The sequence below is a fragment of the Harpia harpyja genome, chromosome 4 (assembly GCF_026419915.1).
Source record: "Harpia harpyja isolate bHarHar1 chromosome 4, bHarHar1 primary haplotype, whole genome shotgun sequence".
Classification (NCBI taxonomy): Eukaryota; Metazoa; Chordata; class Aves; order Accipitriformes; family Accipitridae; genus Harpia; species Harpia harpyja.
The window spans coordinates 78,762,492-78,779,252 of NC_068943.1; the positions used below are offsets into that span (position 1 = coordinate 78,762,492).

The window sequence follows — 16,761 nt, forward strand, 5'->3', positions numbered from 1 at the left end:
AGGCACTGCAGTTCGGTCTGCAGAAATTTTAAGTGCTCACACTTGCAATTGAAGTCAGTGAAGGATGTGCTTTGAAACACAAAGTGACACTTAATGCTGAGAATTCTGAAAAATCAGGTTCTCAGTATCTCAAATACAGTGAATAGTTTTGACATGCACTTAATTTTCTCCTCAGTTTCTAACTTCTCCTAAAGTAAAAAATTATGGCATGTGCCTATAAATGTAACAGCACTGTAACTTACATTTGAATATACAGGCTCATATTTGGGTACTTTCTAATAGCAGCTTCATATATCATGTGTTAGCTTGAAAAACAGCTTCATCTAACACCAGAAAGAAAAGTAATGTGTGATTCATACTAACACTCACTAGAAACAAAGTTTAAAACTGAATTGCTATTGGAGTTACTCTATTATGTACATGTTTGTTGATGCTTCTGGCAGACGATGCAACAGCACATAGCAGTGGCAGCTATGGTGTGACCGCTGCCTACCTGCATTTCATATTAGTAACAAACTGGTACCTTTTACCCTCCAGTTTAATTTGGAGGATGACTTCCTGTATTTGCCAAAGACTCTGGTTTTCAGTTTTGGTTGTGTAAACAGGCAAGACTGGAAATTTTGGTCACCTGCGAAGGGGTCTCTAGCCCAAAAGATTGAGAGCTCTTGTTACACACATCTGTATGAATTCATATAGTACTACTATTATTTTTGTAACCAAAACGTAAAATTGAATTTAAAGTTTATATCACATACTACTGTATTGTAGATAAATAGTCTCCTCCCCTTCAACTTCTCACCTACAAAGTCCACCTTCCATCACTTTTGGTCTCTTATTTTGTCCGTGAGTGTGAAAGCAATAGCACTCCATTTTAAAGAAAGAGCTACATATTTTTTAATTTCCTGTCACAGAAGGAAAAGGCTGCTCTGCTGTTACACTTCGAAGTGTAAGTAACAGCCAAAGAGACTGCCCTCAGAGGTCATCTTTTTTAAATGATGGTGACCATTACGTTAAAAAGGCTAGCAACTCTGAAACGTTGCAGCCTTTTTTACTGATGCCGGCACAGAAGATGCAGGCAAAGCACCAGGCAAGTAGCACAGAACAAAACCAATATCACGTCACTCCCAGTGATAGCACTGAGGGTGTCATTTAGTCTAGTGAGGTACTGCAAAGAAAAAGAGAAAGGACGATGCTCCATAACACCACATTAGGAATAGAAAATAGCCACGAATAAAAGTGAGAATAATTCTTAGAAAATTATTTTGGATTGTTAATAAAAGTGTTTTTAAAATCCTGATTATCGTGTCTCTCATGAGCTAATACATACACTAGTTTTCAGAGATGCTCATTTACTTTAAGCAATGGCTACAATAAAACTGAATGGTGCCATGACGTATTTCGGGTGAGCTAGAAGTGGAGTTGCTTAGAGCGGTTTATACCACATGAAGGGGAAGGCCAGATTAAATGCTGCAAATGGAGGACAGTGCTACTGAAGTCAAAGGCACAGAGATCTGAATCCTGTGCTGAGATCATTCACTAAACTGAAGGCCAGGCACACAGAGGCTCCATCACACTGTAGCACAGTGTGATGGGTTAACCCTGGCTGGACGCCAGGTGCCCACCAGAGCTGTTCTATCACTCCCCCTCCTTCTCAGCTGGACAGGGGAGAGAAAATATAACAAAGAGCTTGTGGGTCAAGATAAGGACAGGAGAGATCACTCACCAATTACCGTCACGGGCAAAACAGACTCAGTTTGGGGAAAATTAACTCGATTTATTACAAATCAACTGGAGTAGGGTAATGAGAAATAAACCCAAATCTCAGAACACCTTCCCTCCACCCCTCTCTTCTTCCCGGGCACAACTTCACTCCCGGATTCTCTACCAACCCCCCAGCGGCACAGGGGGACGGGGATGGGGTTTACGGTCAGTTCATCACACGTTATTTTCTGCCGCTTCATCCTCCTCAGGGGGAGGACTCATCACACTCTTCCCCTGCTCCAGCGTGGGGTCCCACCCACGGGAGACAGTCCTCCACGAAATTCTCCAACGTGGGTCCTTCCCACGGGCTGCAGTTCTTCACGAACTGCTCCAGCATGGGTCCCTTCCATGGTGTGCAGTCCTTCAGGCACAGACTGCTCCAGCGTGGGCCCCCCACGGGGTCACAAGTCCTGCAGGTTTTCTAACCTGCTCCATGGGCTCGTCTCTCCACAGATCCGCAGGTCCTGCCAGGAGCCTGCTCCAGCGCGGGGTTCCCACGGGGTCACAGCCTCCTTCAGGAACCCACCTGCTCCGGCGTGGGGTCCTCCCCGGGCTGCAGGTGGATATCTGCTCCACCATGGACCTCCATGGACTGCAGGGGGACAGCCTGCCTCACCATGGTCTTCCCCACGGGCTGCAGGGGAATCTCTGCTCCGGCACCTGGAGCATCTCCTCCCCCTCCTTCTTCACTGACCTGGGGGTCCGCAGGGTTGTTTCTCTTACATGTTCTCACTCCTCTCTCCGGCTGCCGAATACCTCCGTCCCAACTTTTTTTTCCTTCTTAAAAATGTTATCACAGAGGCGTTACCACTATCGCTGATTGGCTCGGCCTTGGCCGGCAGCGGGTCCGTCTTAGAGCCGGCTGGTATGGGCTCTCTCGAACACAGGGGAAGCTTCCAGCAGCTTCTTACAGAAGCCACCCCTGTAACCCCCCCCCGCTACCAAAACCTTGCCACACAAAACCAATACACACAGTCAAAATATTTGGCCTCATGCTAAAATGATATCACAGGAAGACCCTACTGCTGATGGTGAGGGTCTCGTGTAGAGTCTCACATACAAGAAGGAAGGCAGAGCCTCTGGCACTTCTTGATTTACTAGCGTGACAAGGAGCAGAAACGACCTAAAAGCTCATGTATTTATGTTTTGGTTCACTCTTTCTCATTAACTTACTTTTCTGGTTTTAGATCCCTGTAAATAATTCCAAGACCATGGAGGTGGTCTAACGCCAAGGCCAGCTCAGCTAAGTAGAACTTGACATCCTCTTCTGTAAACATCACCTAGAGAGAAGGAAGAGAAGAACACGTCTATTTACTGGACAGCGGTGGGCTGGCTTGTGTTAAACAGATATGGGGAGGGAATTGTCTAACTCAGGGAATGCTGGAAGGACCATCATATCAGGTTCAATTTTCCATAATTTGTCTGAGCTCACATTAACAATTCTTACCAGATTCTCCTTATAAAACAAAACTTGATCTGCCTAGTACTTCCGTTCCTTAAAACACGCTGCTCTCATTCATCTCTTTGATCTGTTTGGACGACATCATGTCACAATAATATGAATAAGGTTCTAACTCCTTAGCCTTTGGCAATGAATGGCAGAATTCAATACGTTCAGTGCAGCCCTTATTAGTTTCACATCTCTTAATTTGCTAAAATCTTGGTATTTGGTTATCAAATTCCCACAAAATAACATGGGGAAACATCTTTGGGGAAGTGAAATGCTTCCAAATCTGAGCAGAATACACAGCATGAAGAGACTCAGAGATGGATTTAAAACCCCATGCACTGAGGGTTCAAGGAATCTCAGTGCAGATGCCCTAAGCAGTGATGTGTTGTCTAACATTCAGGGCCTGAGAAGGTCTGAACTGAGGGCAGTTGTTTCCTTTCTATAGCTGATATGGATACTGCTAACACTGAAAGCTCTGGTTTAAGTGGGAAGAAACTTCTGTAATCGAAAAAACACTAAGCTCAGAAAAACTCAGATGGCAAGATACCCCTTTGGTTCAACTTTCATTATATCCCAGATGTTATTAAGTTCTCTTTAATTAAATTTCAATAAGTACAGCGATAATAATGCAGAAAGAGAAGCTGATACATTGGATACACAGTGTGAATGCTATGTATGACAGAAGTAAAATGCGTCAGCTCAGTACAAATTTACATGTCACATGTAAATGTAAACATCTACAGTAGAAGTTGCTGAGTTTATTTTTAAAGTTAAATCTCTGCTTTTGGAAAGGGGCAGCCACAATACTTGAGTGCTCTGAGAAGCTGCACAGGGCTGAGAGCAAAAAGAGAGGATTCAGAGAACAGATGTCATGTAATTTAATTAAGAATATCACTGCAAAGGTTAGAAAGAAAAAGGATACACAAGCAAAAACTCAGACTAAAAATTTAATTGGTCTGATCATAAAAACTGCATTATCAAAATAAATTTAAATTATTTATAAGGTTTAAAATAAATAATGTAGGCAAGAGGTGAAATTAATAGAATCAGGGGAAATCTAATCTCCAAAGCTATACCTAGTTAAAGTCAGATGTCTAAGAAAGATAGAGCAAGACAGAGACAAGCTTTGGATGCAAGCATGCTGCAGTATATGGGATCTGACTGAAAGTTCACTGAAATCAATACTGTTTGACCAAGTCCATAATTAACAAACTGCAAGCAGTACAGGTTTTCCCATAACTTCTTCCCTTGCGATACCTTGCCACTAAACAGCTGCAAAGTATAGGTAGACCAGATGAGCTGCAAACACTGAAAAAAGAAGTACGTGAAAGGACTGTCAAGTTAAGAGGACTCATCCTTGATAGTATAAAGCAGAGAAGTCAGTGCATTGCATTGGAAAAGCTTTGGGGAAAATGTGAAGTTTTAAAGGAGTACAAAATCTGAGCTGTTCTCTTTCGAGTTCCCTGATTGTGCAGAACGCTTTTCTCTCTTCTTCCATGAAAGTGGAGAGGCCTCTGCCTCTTTGTCTTAACAACACACTGCCTCACTAACAAAGCCTGATTTCATGACAAACAGCAGAATCATATTTTTATTTTCCTTAATCTTTTTCCTCATATTAAAAATAACTGCTACCATGTACTGAGTACTTACAGAAGTATCATTACTTGGCAGTGTAATTAACCTGTTGCTGTCTTCTCACATTAGCAAACAAGCCTGGAAAGCAAATACTTGGGGTCCCAAGTTGTGGTGCACACAGCAGTTTGCAGCATGTCACTGACCCAGAAATCGGATGGGAAGAAAAAAGCTAGGGAACTCTTGAATAAAAGCACTGATTTCACAGCTTGCTTAGTCCATCAGTAACTCCCCAAACCAAGAAGAGTGAACAGAGCTTCCCCTCAAGATGGCATTTGAAAGGTCCCTATCTTATCTTTAAAGATTGCGCATTAGGTGGTTGCCTGCACCCCTGTGCCCACACCCTAGGATGAGACCAAGGGCTGGGGACATCGTGCTGGTGACAGAGAATGCCAGGGCACAGACAAGCCCCGGGGTGGTGGGGCTGCCTCGCTGGAGCCTCCCGTCCTGCCTACAGGGCCCTCTCTGAGCCTAAATGCAGGAGGATCCACTGCTTCCAGCAAGGCAGATGGCTGGCTCAAAGAGGCATTTGGAGACACGGGCAAGTGCTAAATGCACCTAGAAAACCTGCCGCTGCGGCTCCCTATGGGCATTAGCGAGACTCGAGGTTGGCCCGTTTCCTGGCTGCCTTTTTCACGGAGGACAGGGAAGGGATGGGAGCCCGGGGAGGTGACGGAAGCTGGCTGACCCCCAAGCCCCAGGCTGGTGCACGGCCTCCGACCTGCTCCCAGCAGCTGCTGCTGTGGGAGACGGCTCTTTCCCCGCTTGCCGGCTGACGCCCCGCAGTCTGCACGCTTGCTGCAGGGCCTGGCCCCTGACCTACGGCCATCTCCTCTTTCTGCTGGCAGCAGTTGTGATTTTCCAGCAGTTCTCTGCCCGTGTCCCGGGCAAAAAGTATTTAGGATTGATTTCTCAGACCATTTCTCATCACATCCAAGATGTATTTTGTAAGTGATGAGTCTGGGGCTATTTTGCTACGGGAATGGCTTAGTAGTGGTGCAGTTTTCTCCGACAGTGATGCTTACATGCTATCTGCTGCATTACCTATGGCATATTCAAATACAATTATTAAGAAAGCATTTAAAGATGCAAGATGATACGGCTCTATTACATATATATAGTAGGACTACTCCCAAGGCTGTTTTTCATTCCCACCAACTTCATCTGAGTTCTGGAAATCAGGACAGTCTTTCATTTCCAAAGTTAAAATCTGTCAGCTTACCTCTTTGGAGAGTCTTGTGAAAAGGTCCCCTCCCCGCAGGAAATCTAGTATTAGATACAACTTTCCCTCTGTCTGAAATGCTGCATTAGAAAAGGATGGAGATGTTGGAAGTTTGAATCAAGATAAAAGTCCCCAAAGAATTAATCTTGTTGACTACCAGCGTATCATTTGCGCCATTAACTTCCCTGTCATTTCAGCACTTTGAGAACAGAAAAAATTAATTTCTCTATAGAACCAAGCAATTGAGCTTAAGACTATGGGAAAAAATGGTATCAGCTGAGAGATGATGCATTACTAATATCTTCTTTTCCATGCTAAGCACCTATGAATTAATATCGCTTTTCATTGCACAAGACACCAGGAGTCGCTGAGGGCTAGGCATAGAGAGAAGCTCCCCAGTTTGTGTGAGGGGAGACCTCGCGCTATCCAAAACGTTCTCAGAAGACCCTTTACAGTAATAACGGCGCTCCTCAGGGAGCTGGTGAGGCGGAGGAAGGCAACTCCAGCAAGACACCACATTCATATACACACTTATACAAATTCAGACTGGTGCTGATTATTAAAAATAATTTTTAATTTAGATTCTCTGGTTTTCTGAATGATACCTGACAGCAGGTGAGAGGGTTGGCAGATGTATATTCACCAGCTACCCCACCAGCACAATCTAGCACGTTAGACTCTATGACAAGTGTATTTTGATGGAGGAATAGCTAAAACCTACTTATACCAAAATTCTCCTTTAGCATAAATGAAGAATTTCACACAGGTAGCCTCTAAGATTTTGTTAGAGAAAGAGTCATAAGTAGGCAGGGGTATCTGTATGAAACGATAAGACATCTAGTTACAATTCTCCAACAAATTTAAGAACAAACAGGAATTATATTTTAATATAGTTACCATAATGAAGCTTGACTATGAAAGGATGATTCACTTCTGCCAAAATATCTCTCTCCATTTTTGATCGTACCCGATCCCGAACTATAAAGAAAGAACAATAAGAACAGCGACATATTAAGAGGCAGCATGGTCACTGGATACAGTACTGGAATGAGGTTCAGATGATTTGGATTCTGCTTCTCGCTCTGCTGATGGCTTGTGATGTGACCTTTGGCAAATCACGCCACTCTCTAGTGTCCCCTTTTTTTGCCTGTGTTGGCTGTGTAGTAAGAGCAAGCTCTTCAGGAAGGCACCATGTCTTCCTCTGTAGAGAACAGCCCTAACTAAAAGGACCACAGTATTACAAACAACAGGAAGGTGATTATGCTTTGCAGAAGAGAATGTTAATGTGAGAATTAAAACTATATAAAATTATTAACTCTATCTCATTTCAGATTAAACAGAATGTGCCAGTCCCAGAGTTCGTCAGGTTAACCTCATGCAAATTAACTTTTTGTATTGTGCTGATGCAGCGTTTATGAGATATCACTGAATAGCACTCTCTGGAAGTGATTTATATAAAATATTTTAAGCTTCCAATAAACCACCCAAACAATCAGTAATAAAGGAAACTATTTTTATGTGTAGAGATAAATTATTGTGTGATAGCGGTGAGAAAAATACTTTTTGTGGTTGAGATGAATAGAGAGTAAAACAAAAAATAGTTAAAGAGGTGAGCTGGGTTCAAACTAATCAAAACTAATGCTGAAGATTTCATAGCAAACACATTTAGCAGTATGTTCAGACATTGAGGAGGATTCACTTACTAATTCCACAATGAAAATACTGAAATAATCTTCTTCTTTCTCTGCATTACACAATACCAATAAGCTTTTCAGTTGAAAGCATCTCTGAGGGATGTTATGAGACTATTTTAGGTGGTAAAGCCTGAGATGTTAGTGAGATTCTGTCATCGCCTGCATGTGTTGTGGAGCTGCTGAGAAGCTAAGTACTCTCAGCACCTGAGTAATGAACATGCCATGATGAAACCACATATTCTGTTGCTGTACATCAAAAATTGATGCACAGAAATAGGTCCAAACCATCTGATCTGAGAACCTTAAATAGGAGTGGAGAGACACCTGGATTTCTTGCTATTTTGATGGTTTACCTAGGTCAATAGTGACGCAAGCTTTACTAGCTCACGCAACCTAAGCTACCTTGTGGCTAAAAATCAAAAAAAAGGGAATCTCAGAATCTTAATTTTATCTCATGAGTAAAAACCACACATAATACACTCACAAAACGCTTAAGCTACGCGAAGGTAGAGCTTTTCTCATGCTGTAGATCACGCTGCTCCCAGGCAGGGATTCTTGTTGGACAGGTGGGCACTGCTGAATGCTCTACGTGGGACACTTCCCACTAAGCTTGGTTAGACAGACTAACAATTGCCTCTCTGCGCTTGCACGGCACAGGTGTGCGAGCAGGCTGGCAGAACGGCAGTGCACCCTCCTGTCCCCATCACTTCAACCTCTGAACAGGTAGAGGCACAGCTGTGCGGCCAGGTGCTTTGCCGAAGCCCCTTGCGCCGTGCCCTGCTCGCTGCGGTGGTGGTGTCAGGCTGCCACGTCACCCTCTGCTCCATGCGTACACAGCAGCCACAGCAATGTTAAAGAAAAGGCTATGTCAGCACAGAAGACACCTCATTCTCCGGTGTCATGGCCCTGTAACCACTCTGAACCTAGTCTCCTCCAAAGCTGTTCTAATCACCACCTACACAGTGGCTTCCAGAAAAGGTGACTAGAACCTGTAATCAGGATTACAGCTTGGCACGTGAGTTGGTGACCTGCCCTCCCCCTCTTCCAGCATCAAATACCGCCTGATTTAAACGCTCTGAGAGCAGAAGCTATACAGGTCTAGATTTTTATACAATCCTACCCACCAAAGAAGCTATTAATCACATACCTAAAAAGGGAACTCTACTTGCTTTCTCCCACTGTCCCGTTCTTACCCTGTTCCTTCCATATGCCCGGGCCACGCCTGATCTTAACCTCCAAGGTAGCCGTTGGAGATACAGGACATACCTACCTGCTTGCACCAGCTTACATACCACAGGGCACTGTCAGTTATTGTACCAAGTGCTGCACTTTCATTGTCATGATATTTCATAAATGTGCAAGGTTAAATCCCTTCTCCTTTTACTATTAGTTCTGTCAGAGCAGGAGGAAAGGTTTATTTTCTCTTATTCCAGATAGACCTGGAAATAGGAATTCCCCTGCTCTTCCTCCCTCTTGTATTTTTGGGATCGGGCCAAGGTAGGTCTGATATGCATCAGCAAAGGTTTTAAGAAGAGGTGGCACTTTGACATAACATTTCAACAGCATGAGGCTCTGGCTCCGTCTGACTTCTCTGCCATCATGCACGTGCGGTGAGTGGGAAAGTGCCTCTCTTCTGCACTTTGGAGATTTTTTTCTAGTGTTCAGTGGCCCCAGTCTGCTCTGCTGAGGGAGTCTCCTTTCTAGTTCTTACATCCTGGCAGTCGGATAATTAGATTCATTTGCTCCAGCATGATCTGAATTAGTTCTGGCTGCTTATTCAGCCTGCTAGATCCTGGCTATGGAGGGACTCCTCCAGCAGCAGGAGGAGATGGACAGGGTCTGCACAGCTGCTGCAGTGCCAGGGATGAAAAGGCCTGAACATTAAAGATACTTCTACGCCGGTGACGAAGCAAACGTGTGTCTTTGCTTAGTCTCATTTGGGGATCAGTGAGCATGTACCACCATGAATTTCTCCACTCATTTCCAAAATGACTGGATCTCTGACAAGGAGCTATTTCTATGGATTCCTTTCTGAGTGACTCCCTTTTCTCTGATGGTCTACTCAAAGCGCCGCAAAACCAGCACTGGAGCTCAGTAGCCCCAGGGCAGACGACGGAGCGGCTCAGTTCAGCACCTCTCAGCACAGGGCTGGCCTCCTCCTGCACAGGTCCCTGCCTGGTGCTGCGGAACAGCCTCTCCTGCCCACCCTCGGTAATGTCAGGGGGTGTACACCAAAGGCACAGAGGAAAGTGCAAATAATTCAGCTCCCCCATCCTCACTTGGAACGCTTGCAGGGGCCTCAGCGCAGCACACAGGCGGCTTGGGCAGGCAATGCTTACACCAGACGTTCACCTCTATCATTGAAATGCTCATTGGAAATAGTGCTCATCTGCTAAACTCTTGCCCTTTCTACCCACTATCGAATTTGGTTTGAAAGGTGAGTTTTGCCACTTATCTTGAAACTATATGTCAGACAGAGGCAGAGAACACAACCTGGAGCAAAGAGCGCAAAGTCATGAAGATTGTTTGCACACTCTTGGACAAATTAGCTCTCCCTAAAATAATCCCTGGTGTCACGGGACAGAAGAGACCTGTAACAGCGGAGGAAGCACCTGCTACCCTGAAATAAAAACTGTTCCCATTTCCAGGTATTAATGTGGTAAGAAAAAGTGGAGGCAGCTGAGGATATATGCGAATAAATAGAGCTTATCCAATTCTGCCTGTCTAGCTCTGAACATCAAAGAGAAGGATGTTACTGCTTGCTTTATTTAACACTGAATGCTTAAGGAGAGGGTTTTATTTAAGGTATGAATTTTTATTTCTTGGGCTGTTTTCATTTTAGTAACCATGAAGTACAGAAGGGAAAGGGGAAAAGGGAAAAGTATAGTCAGAGCATCTTCCAAGGAGACAAAAAAAAGCTCCTTCTTGATAACGGACTAGCTGTATACTTTCCGAATAAGAAAACAAAACCATAGTCCTGCTTCCCTCTCTGAAGGTCTCATGATATCAACTTTGGTTGAGATTTAAATATGGAAATATAAATTAAATTTCAGCCAATGAACTTCTTGTCCATATGTCTCACTTAAAAACTAAGAGTCAGTGCATCTCTAAGCTATGTACACTGTCAAGTAATGATGATCTAGGAACATCCCTTGATGTACATGCAATATGCAATGACATCGTTTCAGTTAGGCAGAATGTCAAGCCAACCCAATGAGAACTTTAATTAGTGAAACCATGGCCTATAGGAGCTGTAAAGGGGGAGTTTATAGAAGAGACACTAATTTATTCACTGTTATACTAATTAAAATTTATAGCTAATTCACCATAAGGGGAAAGTAACTTGTCATATATCTAGTGACTGGAGAGCTGAGCTGAAGTCACAGATCTGTGAAGTTAAACACCATTCAGCCACTGGTTTCAGTGGAGCCAGAGTATTGCTTCTGGGATCTCTCTGGCCAAAGAATAACTTCCAAACATTTTTATTTAATAGTACCCTTTTCACTGCTGCCCAAAGTAATTCTTAGTTATACTAGAAGAAAATTATCCTGAAGCTATCTTCTAAATTTGTGTGTAATACTTTGCTGGTCTTTCCTCTGTCTTCAGACTCACCTGGAGTAAAAGTTGACGTTTCTACTTCAAGAGAAGTGATTTTTCAATTTAACTTGCAGTGCAGTTTTGGTTTTTGCATATAGATTTGGTGTTACAAGGCACGAGGGTTTTACCTACAGCCTTGTACAAGCTAACACATATATCAAATTTATATTGGTATTAATTCAATTTTCAAATGTCAAATAAAAATGAAATAGCTTTTCCTTCTGCCCTCCTTCCTTGCATGAAACCCCTTGGTGCCCTGCATGTGTCCCACACCACGCTTCCCTTGGTACCAGCTGGATCCCGTCAGGGCACGGACACCTTAAGTTAGCGTTCCTGTGACTGATACCATTTCCCACTTACGGCTTTCGCCTTTAAAAGGTTTTTGTAGAGAAAGATCCAGCAAGGGAGAGCGTATTACAGACATCTTAATGGTCTGCCTTAGCTAAGGCCACTGAACTGCACATCAGACTTGATAAACCGCAAAATCCTCAATGCAGTGAAACCCATCTCAGGCTCACCCCCGGGAAGAACCACAGCATCGTGCATCAGGGCTAAGAGACAGGAACCGAGACGTATGTCTACAAGGAAGACCAGCGCGGAGCAAGGGAGCACGTCTGCCTCCGTCCTGCCTGTTCTGGGGATCAGCCACAGTGCAAGGAGCCGGGCTTTGGCTGCCCATGCAGACAGCGTGGAGATGTATGCGGTACTTTCCCGCTTCCTCCACAGATGCCGAGCTTGGGTGTTGTTCTCACCTCTGTCGGTCAACACCATGAGGAGCCAGAGTCTCATCAGTGAAATATTTTCTGTACACGTTAGCTGAGGTCCGGCACAATTCTGCTTTGCTCATGACCACAGTTGTTTGCCTGTTCATGCCCTGTGAACGTCTCTGACTTACTGATGCAGCCTCGCAAATGCAAGCAAAGCACTTGGATGCTCCAATACACTTCTAGACATGATGACTTCTAGCCTAAATCCTGTTTTAAAAAGGGGATGGAGATAGATTTTATGAGCTCTGCAAGGCATCGAAAGCTGAAGATGGTTCTACTGCTTTTCGATAGCACTAAAGCGATAACTCTTACTTTTCCTAAGTTGGTGTTTGGTGCATAGATCCTTTTGTAACTCTAGTCCCAGTGTGAATACCTGCTGGCTGCCTTGAGGCACCGGAGCCTGGTCCCTCCCCAGAGTCCTCTGGAGGTGGCTCAGGGCAGGACCTGGTGCTCTGGTTGCCTCTCTGAGCGGGCCAGTCTCTCTCCATTGGAGGCAACCATCTTGGTGTCACCAGGCTGCAATTGGCATTTGAAAGATTAATTTTTTGTTTTTGGAAGTAGAAATGTCAGACGATGGGTTTGGTGCTTCAGTGACTTGTCCTTATGGCCTTTTGTGCTTTTTGACAATTTTACCCAAAGTGCTGTTTAATCCCCTGAGCTGCAACACCAGGGAGAGAAACCCCGCTGCGTGTCTGACACCAGCAACCGCCCCTGACAGAAACCTGTTCCTGCAGGAAGATACACACAGAAAATACATGAATAACGTCAAAGGTTCCACAATCTGCTCAGAGATGTTTGGCAAAAAGCATTATTGACTATAAATTATTTGCCCATCCCTACCTTTCAAAGTGACCTCGTGATAAGAAATGTCTCAGCTCAGCCAGGAGCGGAGCACTAATTAATTAACAAAGCAAGAACAGGAAGAGTTAGCAACTATGTTAATTAAATCACCATTGAAAAATATTGGTAGCAAGAGAAATAAATCAGTGAATAAACCAATGGATTTAAATTTCATCCGTTACCCTCCTGACTTCCCTAAAACTCAGCGCCATGCCTCCAGTGGAACAAAAGCAAAATATAACTCAGACACAGGAACACACAACTCAATTTCAAATTCTTCACGTAGCACTGGTACATGCCAGTGATATATAAAATGGAATATATACATAAAACTATGTGCAACATCCTTTTCAATTCTATTTCTGTTATTTTCATCTGTTTTTAATGCTGGCTGTTGTAGACAAAAGCAGAGAACTAGATTCTAATTTCAAATCCACACTGTGTATGTCTGGAAGACAAAGTACTTGTGTGGTGACTAATTACCCGAGGTATGGAGAAATACAGGCTTTCTAAAAAGGATCATAATCTGGCTTCAGTGGTTCTGCTTGGAAATACTATTTGCATTACTGTGTTTCTGCTCCACACAGTATTGTACACAAATCTTCTAAAGAGCAGCCTTTCATGTTGTACCTTATCAGCGCACCATTATTACAACACAAAGGAAAACAGAAAAGTGTCCTGTTGACACCTGAATGTAGAAGTATACCAATAATGTCACATAGGGATTTTATGTGCATTTCTTTTGAAATGCATATAATTTCGTGAAGGTTATTTTTCTGGAAGAAAGATCCTCTCCGCCCCCAAATATGGAACTCTTTAGATATGGGGAAAGAGCCATTAAAAACAGAGCTTTACCACGCAGCCCTAGCGCTGCTGCAGCAAAGGAAAAAAACAGATTCACAGAGCAGGAGGCACTCCTTTGTAGAAGGGCACTCTGAAAAATCAATATGAATACAGACTGGTTTTTAGGAGTCCAGGGTCTGGAGGAGGTCATTTTATCTCCCCCCACCCCTCCTTTTTTCCCCCTTTTACATGAAACAACACATTTGGCTTTAAAGAAATCAAAGACTTTCCTTTGTTTCTTGTTGGTTTTGTTTTTTTTAAAGTAGCTTGGATGCTTCAATGTTGAGATTTGGAATGACAGATGTCTCTAAATTAATCCTTGACAGATGTCTCTAAATTAATCCTAAACTTTTAATATTGAACTTCTACTTATATTATTTATCACCTATTCATTATTCTCCCTAAACGTTTGGAAAAATTAATTAAACCTTGCAATATCCCTCTGAAGTACCTCTGCCCAATTTTCCAACAAGGAGAATTAAAGGACAGATTGATGAAGTTTAACGTTACAAAAAAAAAAAAAAAATCATATGGGAGTTGTCAGGAGCAAACACGGGTTTCTAGGACATACTAACTCTGCTGAAAACAAATCCTGAGAGCAGTGACCTGAGCTCTCCCCGCTGTTTTCCTGAAACCCTTGCCCAAGCAGGAGCAGCCCGCGGAGGCTGCAGCAGGTCTGAGCTCTGTGGGTGCTGCTCGGTGGGCTCCCTCCTGCCCCGCAGAGTCTCTGGCAGCTCTGACCTCCCGCCGCTTCCCCACTGGGAGACCAGTTTGGACCTCTCTCCCCGGCCAAAAAATCCCACAGACGCTGCAGGAGCTTAAGTGTGTTTTAGATTTTTGGCTGAAATTAGCCAGTGGATTTCAACCCCGTCATTAGGTAAGTACTGACCGATAGACCAGCTTGATGATCGTATAAACCTCATGTCCTCACACAGAGGTGAAATTTCAATTTTTGTGTATTTTTAAACAGAACTGGACCAATGGAATATACACAGATGTGCTTGTGCACAGCTCCCAGGTGAACCCATTCCCCCTCCATGGTCTGTGAGCTGCAGACGTGCAACGATATCCAATAAGCCAAATCCTATGGTGATGTACAACATCAACAAAGTCAGAATTACACCCCTTGCAACCGCATAAATCAGTCCCTAACTAACATTGTTATAAACAAACTGAATAAACGGCTCGATGAAGAGCAGAGAGAGCTGCCATTTGGAACTTTGCATGGAACATTTGCATGGAACTTCCTGCAAAAAGCCAAAACGTACAGCTAGAAGTACATCTGTCCATGACTTGTGCAAAACAGAAAGCCTTCAACACCTCTGCATAGCTGCACCTGGGTCATCTTTTTTTTTTTTTTAATGTAAAACATATGTTTTATTTAAATTTGTTTACCTTAGTGGATGTGATATCCTGTCAAATGATCCATGAAGTGATATATTTGTTTCCTGAATTCTACTATAACATACTTCTATTTTTTATTATATTTGCTTCAGCTGAACAGATTTTTTATTATTATTATTATTATTAATAATTATTAATTATTGCAGGCAATAGCAACAATTTCAATATTAACTCTTACTGACAGGCGATAATTACCTGTGCTCTAGGAATAGGCATAATTTCAAAATGACAAACGGATAAGAGGGCTGGCCTTAGAATTCAGCGGTCCCAGTAAACACCATTCATCAGTAGCTCTGGAAATTATGATGACCTGAAGGGAGAAACCATTTCATATAGTTTTGCAATAAAGAAAAGTTGCTTAAAACAGTTATGAGAGAGTTGGCCTTTTCTCCCCTTACAAAATAGATATTTAAAATTTAGTTCTAACCTACCAGAATCCAACAGAGAAAAGATATACAGGTACATATAGTCCTCAGTCCTACTCTTCAATACAGTCCAAGGAGGGATGAATTTTCTCCATCAAACTTCTCTCATATCTCCTGTCAGACTCCAATTCCCTTGCAGCTGCTGCAGCGCTGGCTAACTCGCGTGCAGCTGCAAAGGAGAGGCAGCACAGAGCCTAATGCTTCCTACCCGTGGTGCATTCCAGCATTCAGTGAGCGTTTGCCTTCTGTTTACTATTGCAATATTCCTAAGTTGACAGAAGCAATGAAGAAATTGTTTTTCTCTTGTCCTGCTGGAGATGGAGATGATCCAGACGTCCCGGAGCTGCTGGGTCTCTCAGGGTAAGGAGTTTCACCGCTTGCCTTTAAAGCTTGAGGATCAGCGTGGTTTAATCAACCGTTGCTGCTCTTTGCTCTTAAAACACACCTCTTATGGGGGTGTTACAGGCAGGGCTGAATAAAGTTTGTGGATTACTTAACTCTGAAGTGTGAAAACTGTCTGTGCTTTGGTATTCACCACAAATATGTTCCGCAGCGTATCATCAAAGGCAAAAAACCAGCTTTTGTGATTGGAAAGTATTGGGAGTGACCACTGGCTCAGCAGTGAAAATGCAAAGACATTCCCTTTTATGCCAGCCTTCTACAGAAAAAAAATTTTTCCCTTTATTTAGTTTCTGCGGGCCTAAACAGCCAGTTGTGCTGAAAGGGAAGTTTCTTCTCCTTCAAGGACCTTTGAGCAACTACTACGTTGCTTGCAAAGCCTGGCAGAGGTGGAAGGGGGTGAGGGTGGTGCTGGAGCTCCCCGGGAGCTCCTTGGGACACTAACTCAGGGCAAAGTACCCCTGCGTGAGAGTGACTTAAAGCCCACCCGAGTCCCTTCTGTCTTGTTACATGAGCCCCTACTGTTTTGTTTAATGGTGCAGTATGGAACCTCCTGCTCGGTCCAGTTGGGATGTTTATGGACAAGACCAACAATCTTTTATATAATATTAAGTGAGAATTCCTGGAAGGAGTGGAAACGTGGTATTATCCCTCTGTGGAGAATGTATGTACTGGGATGCTGTCATTTGCCACCGGGGCAGTTTTGCTTATAGGCTGAACTAATCCT

General features: G+C 43.5%; 1 protein-coding gene across 4 annotated transcripts in view; it reads right to left on the reverse strand.

The window, feature by feature from the left end:
- Window positions 1-16,761, reverse strand: part of RPS6KA2 (ribosomal protein S6 kinase A2) — a 326,295-nt gene that overhangs the window by 77,305 nt on the left and 232,229 nt on the right. For all 4 annotated transcript variants that reach the window (XM_052784880.1, XM_052784882.1, XM_052784881.1 and 1 more), the window contains 3 exons: window positions 6,963-7,043; window positions 6,066-6,145; window positions 2,935-3,041 (listed from right to left, as the gene is read on the reverse strand). In XM_052784880.1, coding sequence (XP_052640840.1) covers window positions 2,935-3,041; window positions 6,066-6,145; window positions 6,963-7,043 — 268 coding nt within the window. The remainder of the gene's footprint in view (window positions 1-2,934; window positions 3,042-6,065; window positions 6,146-6,962; window positions 7,044-16,761) is intronic.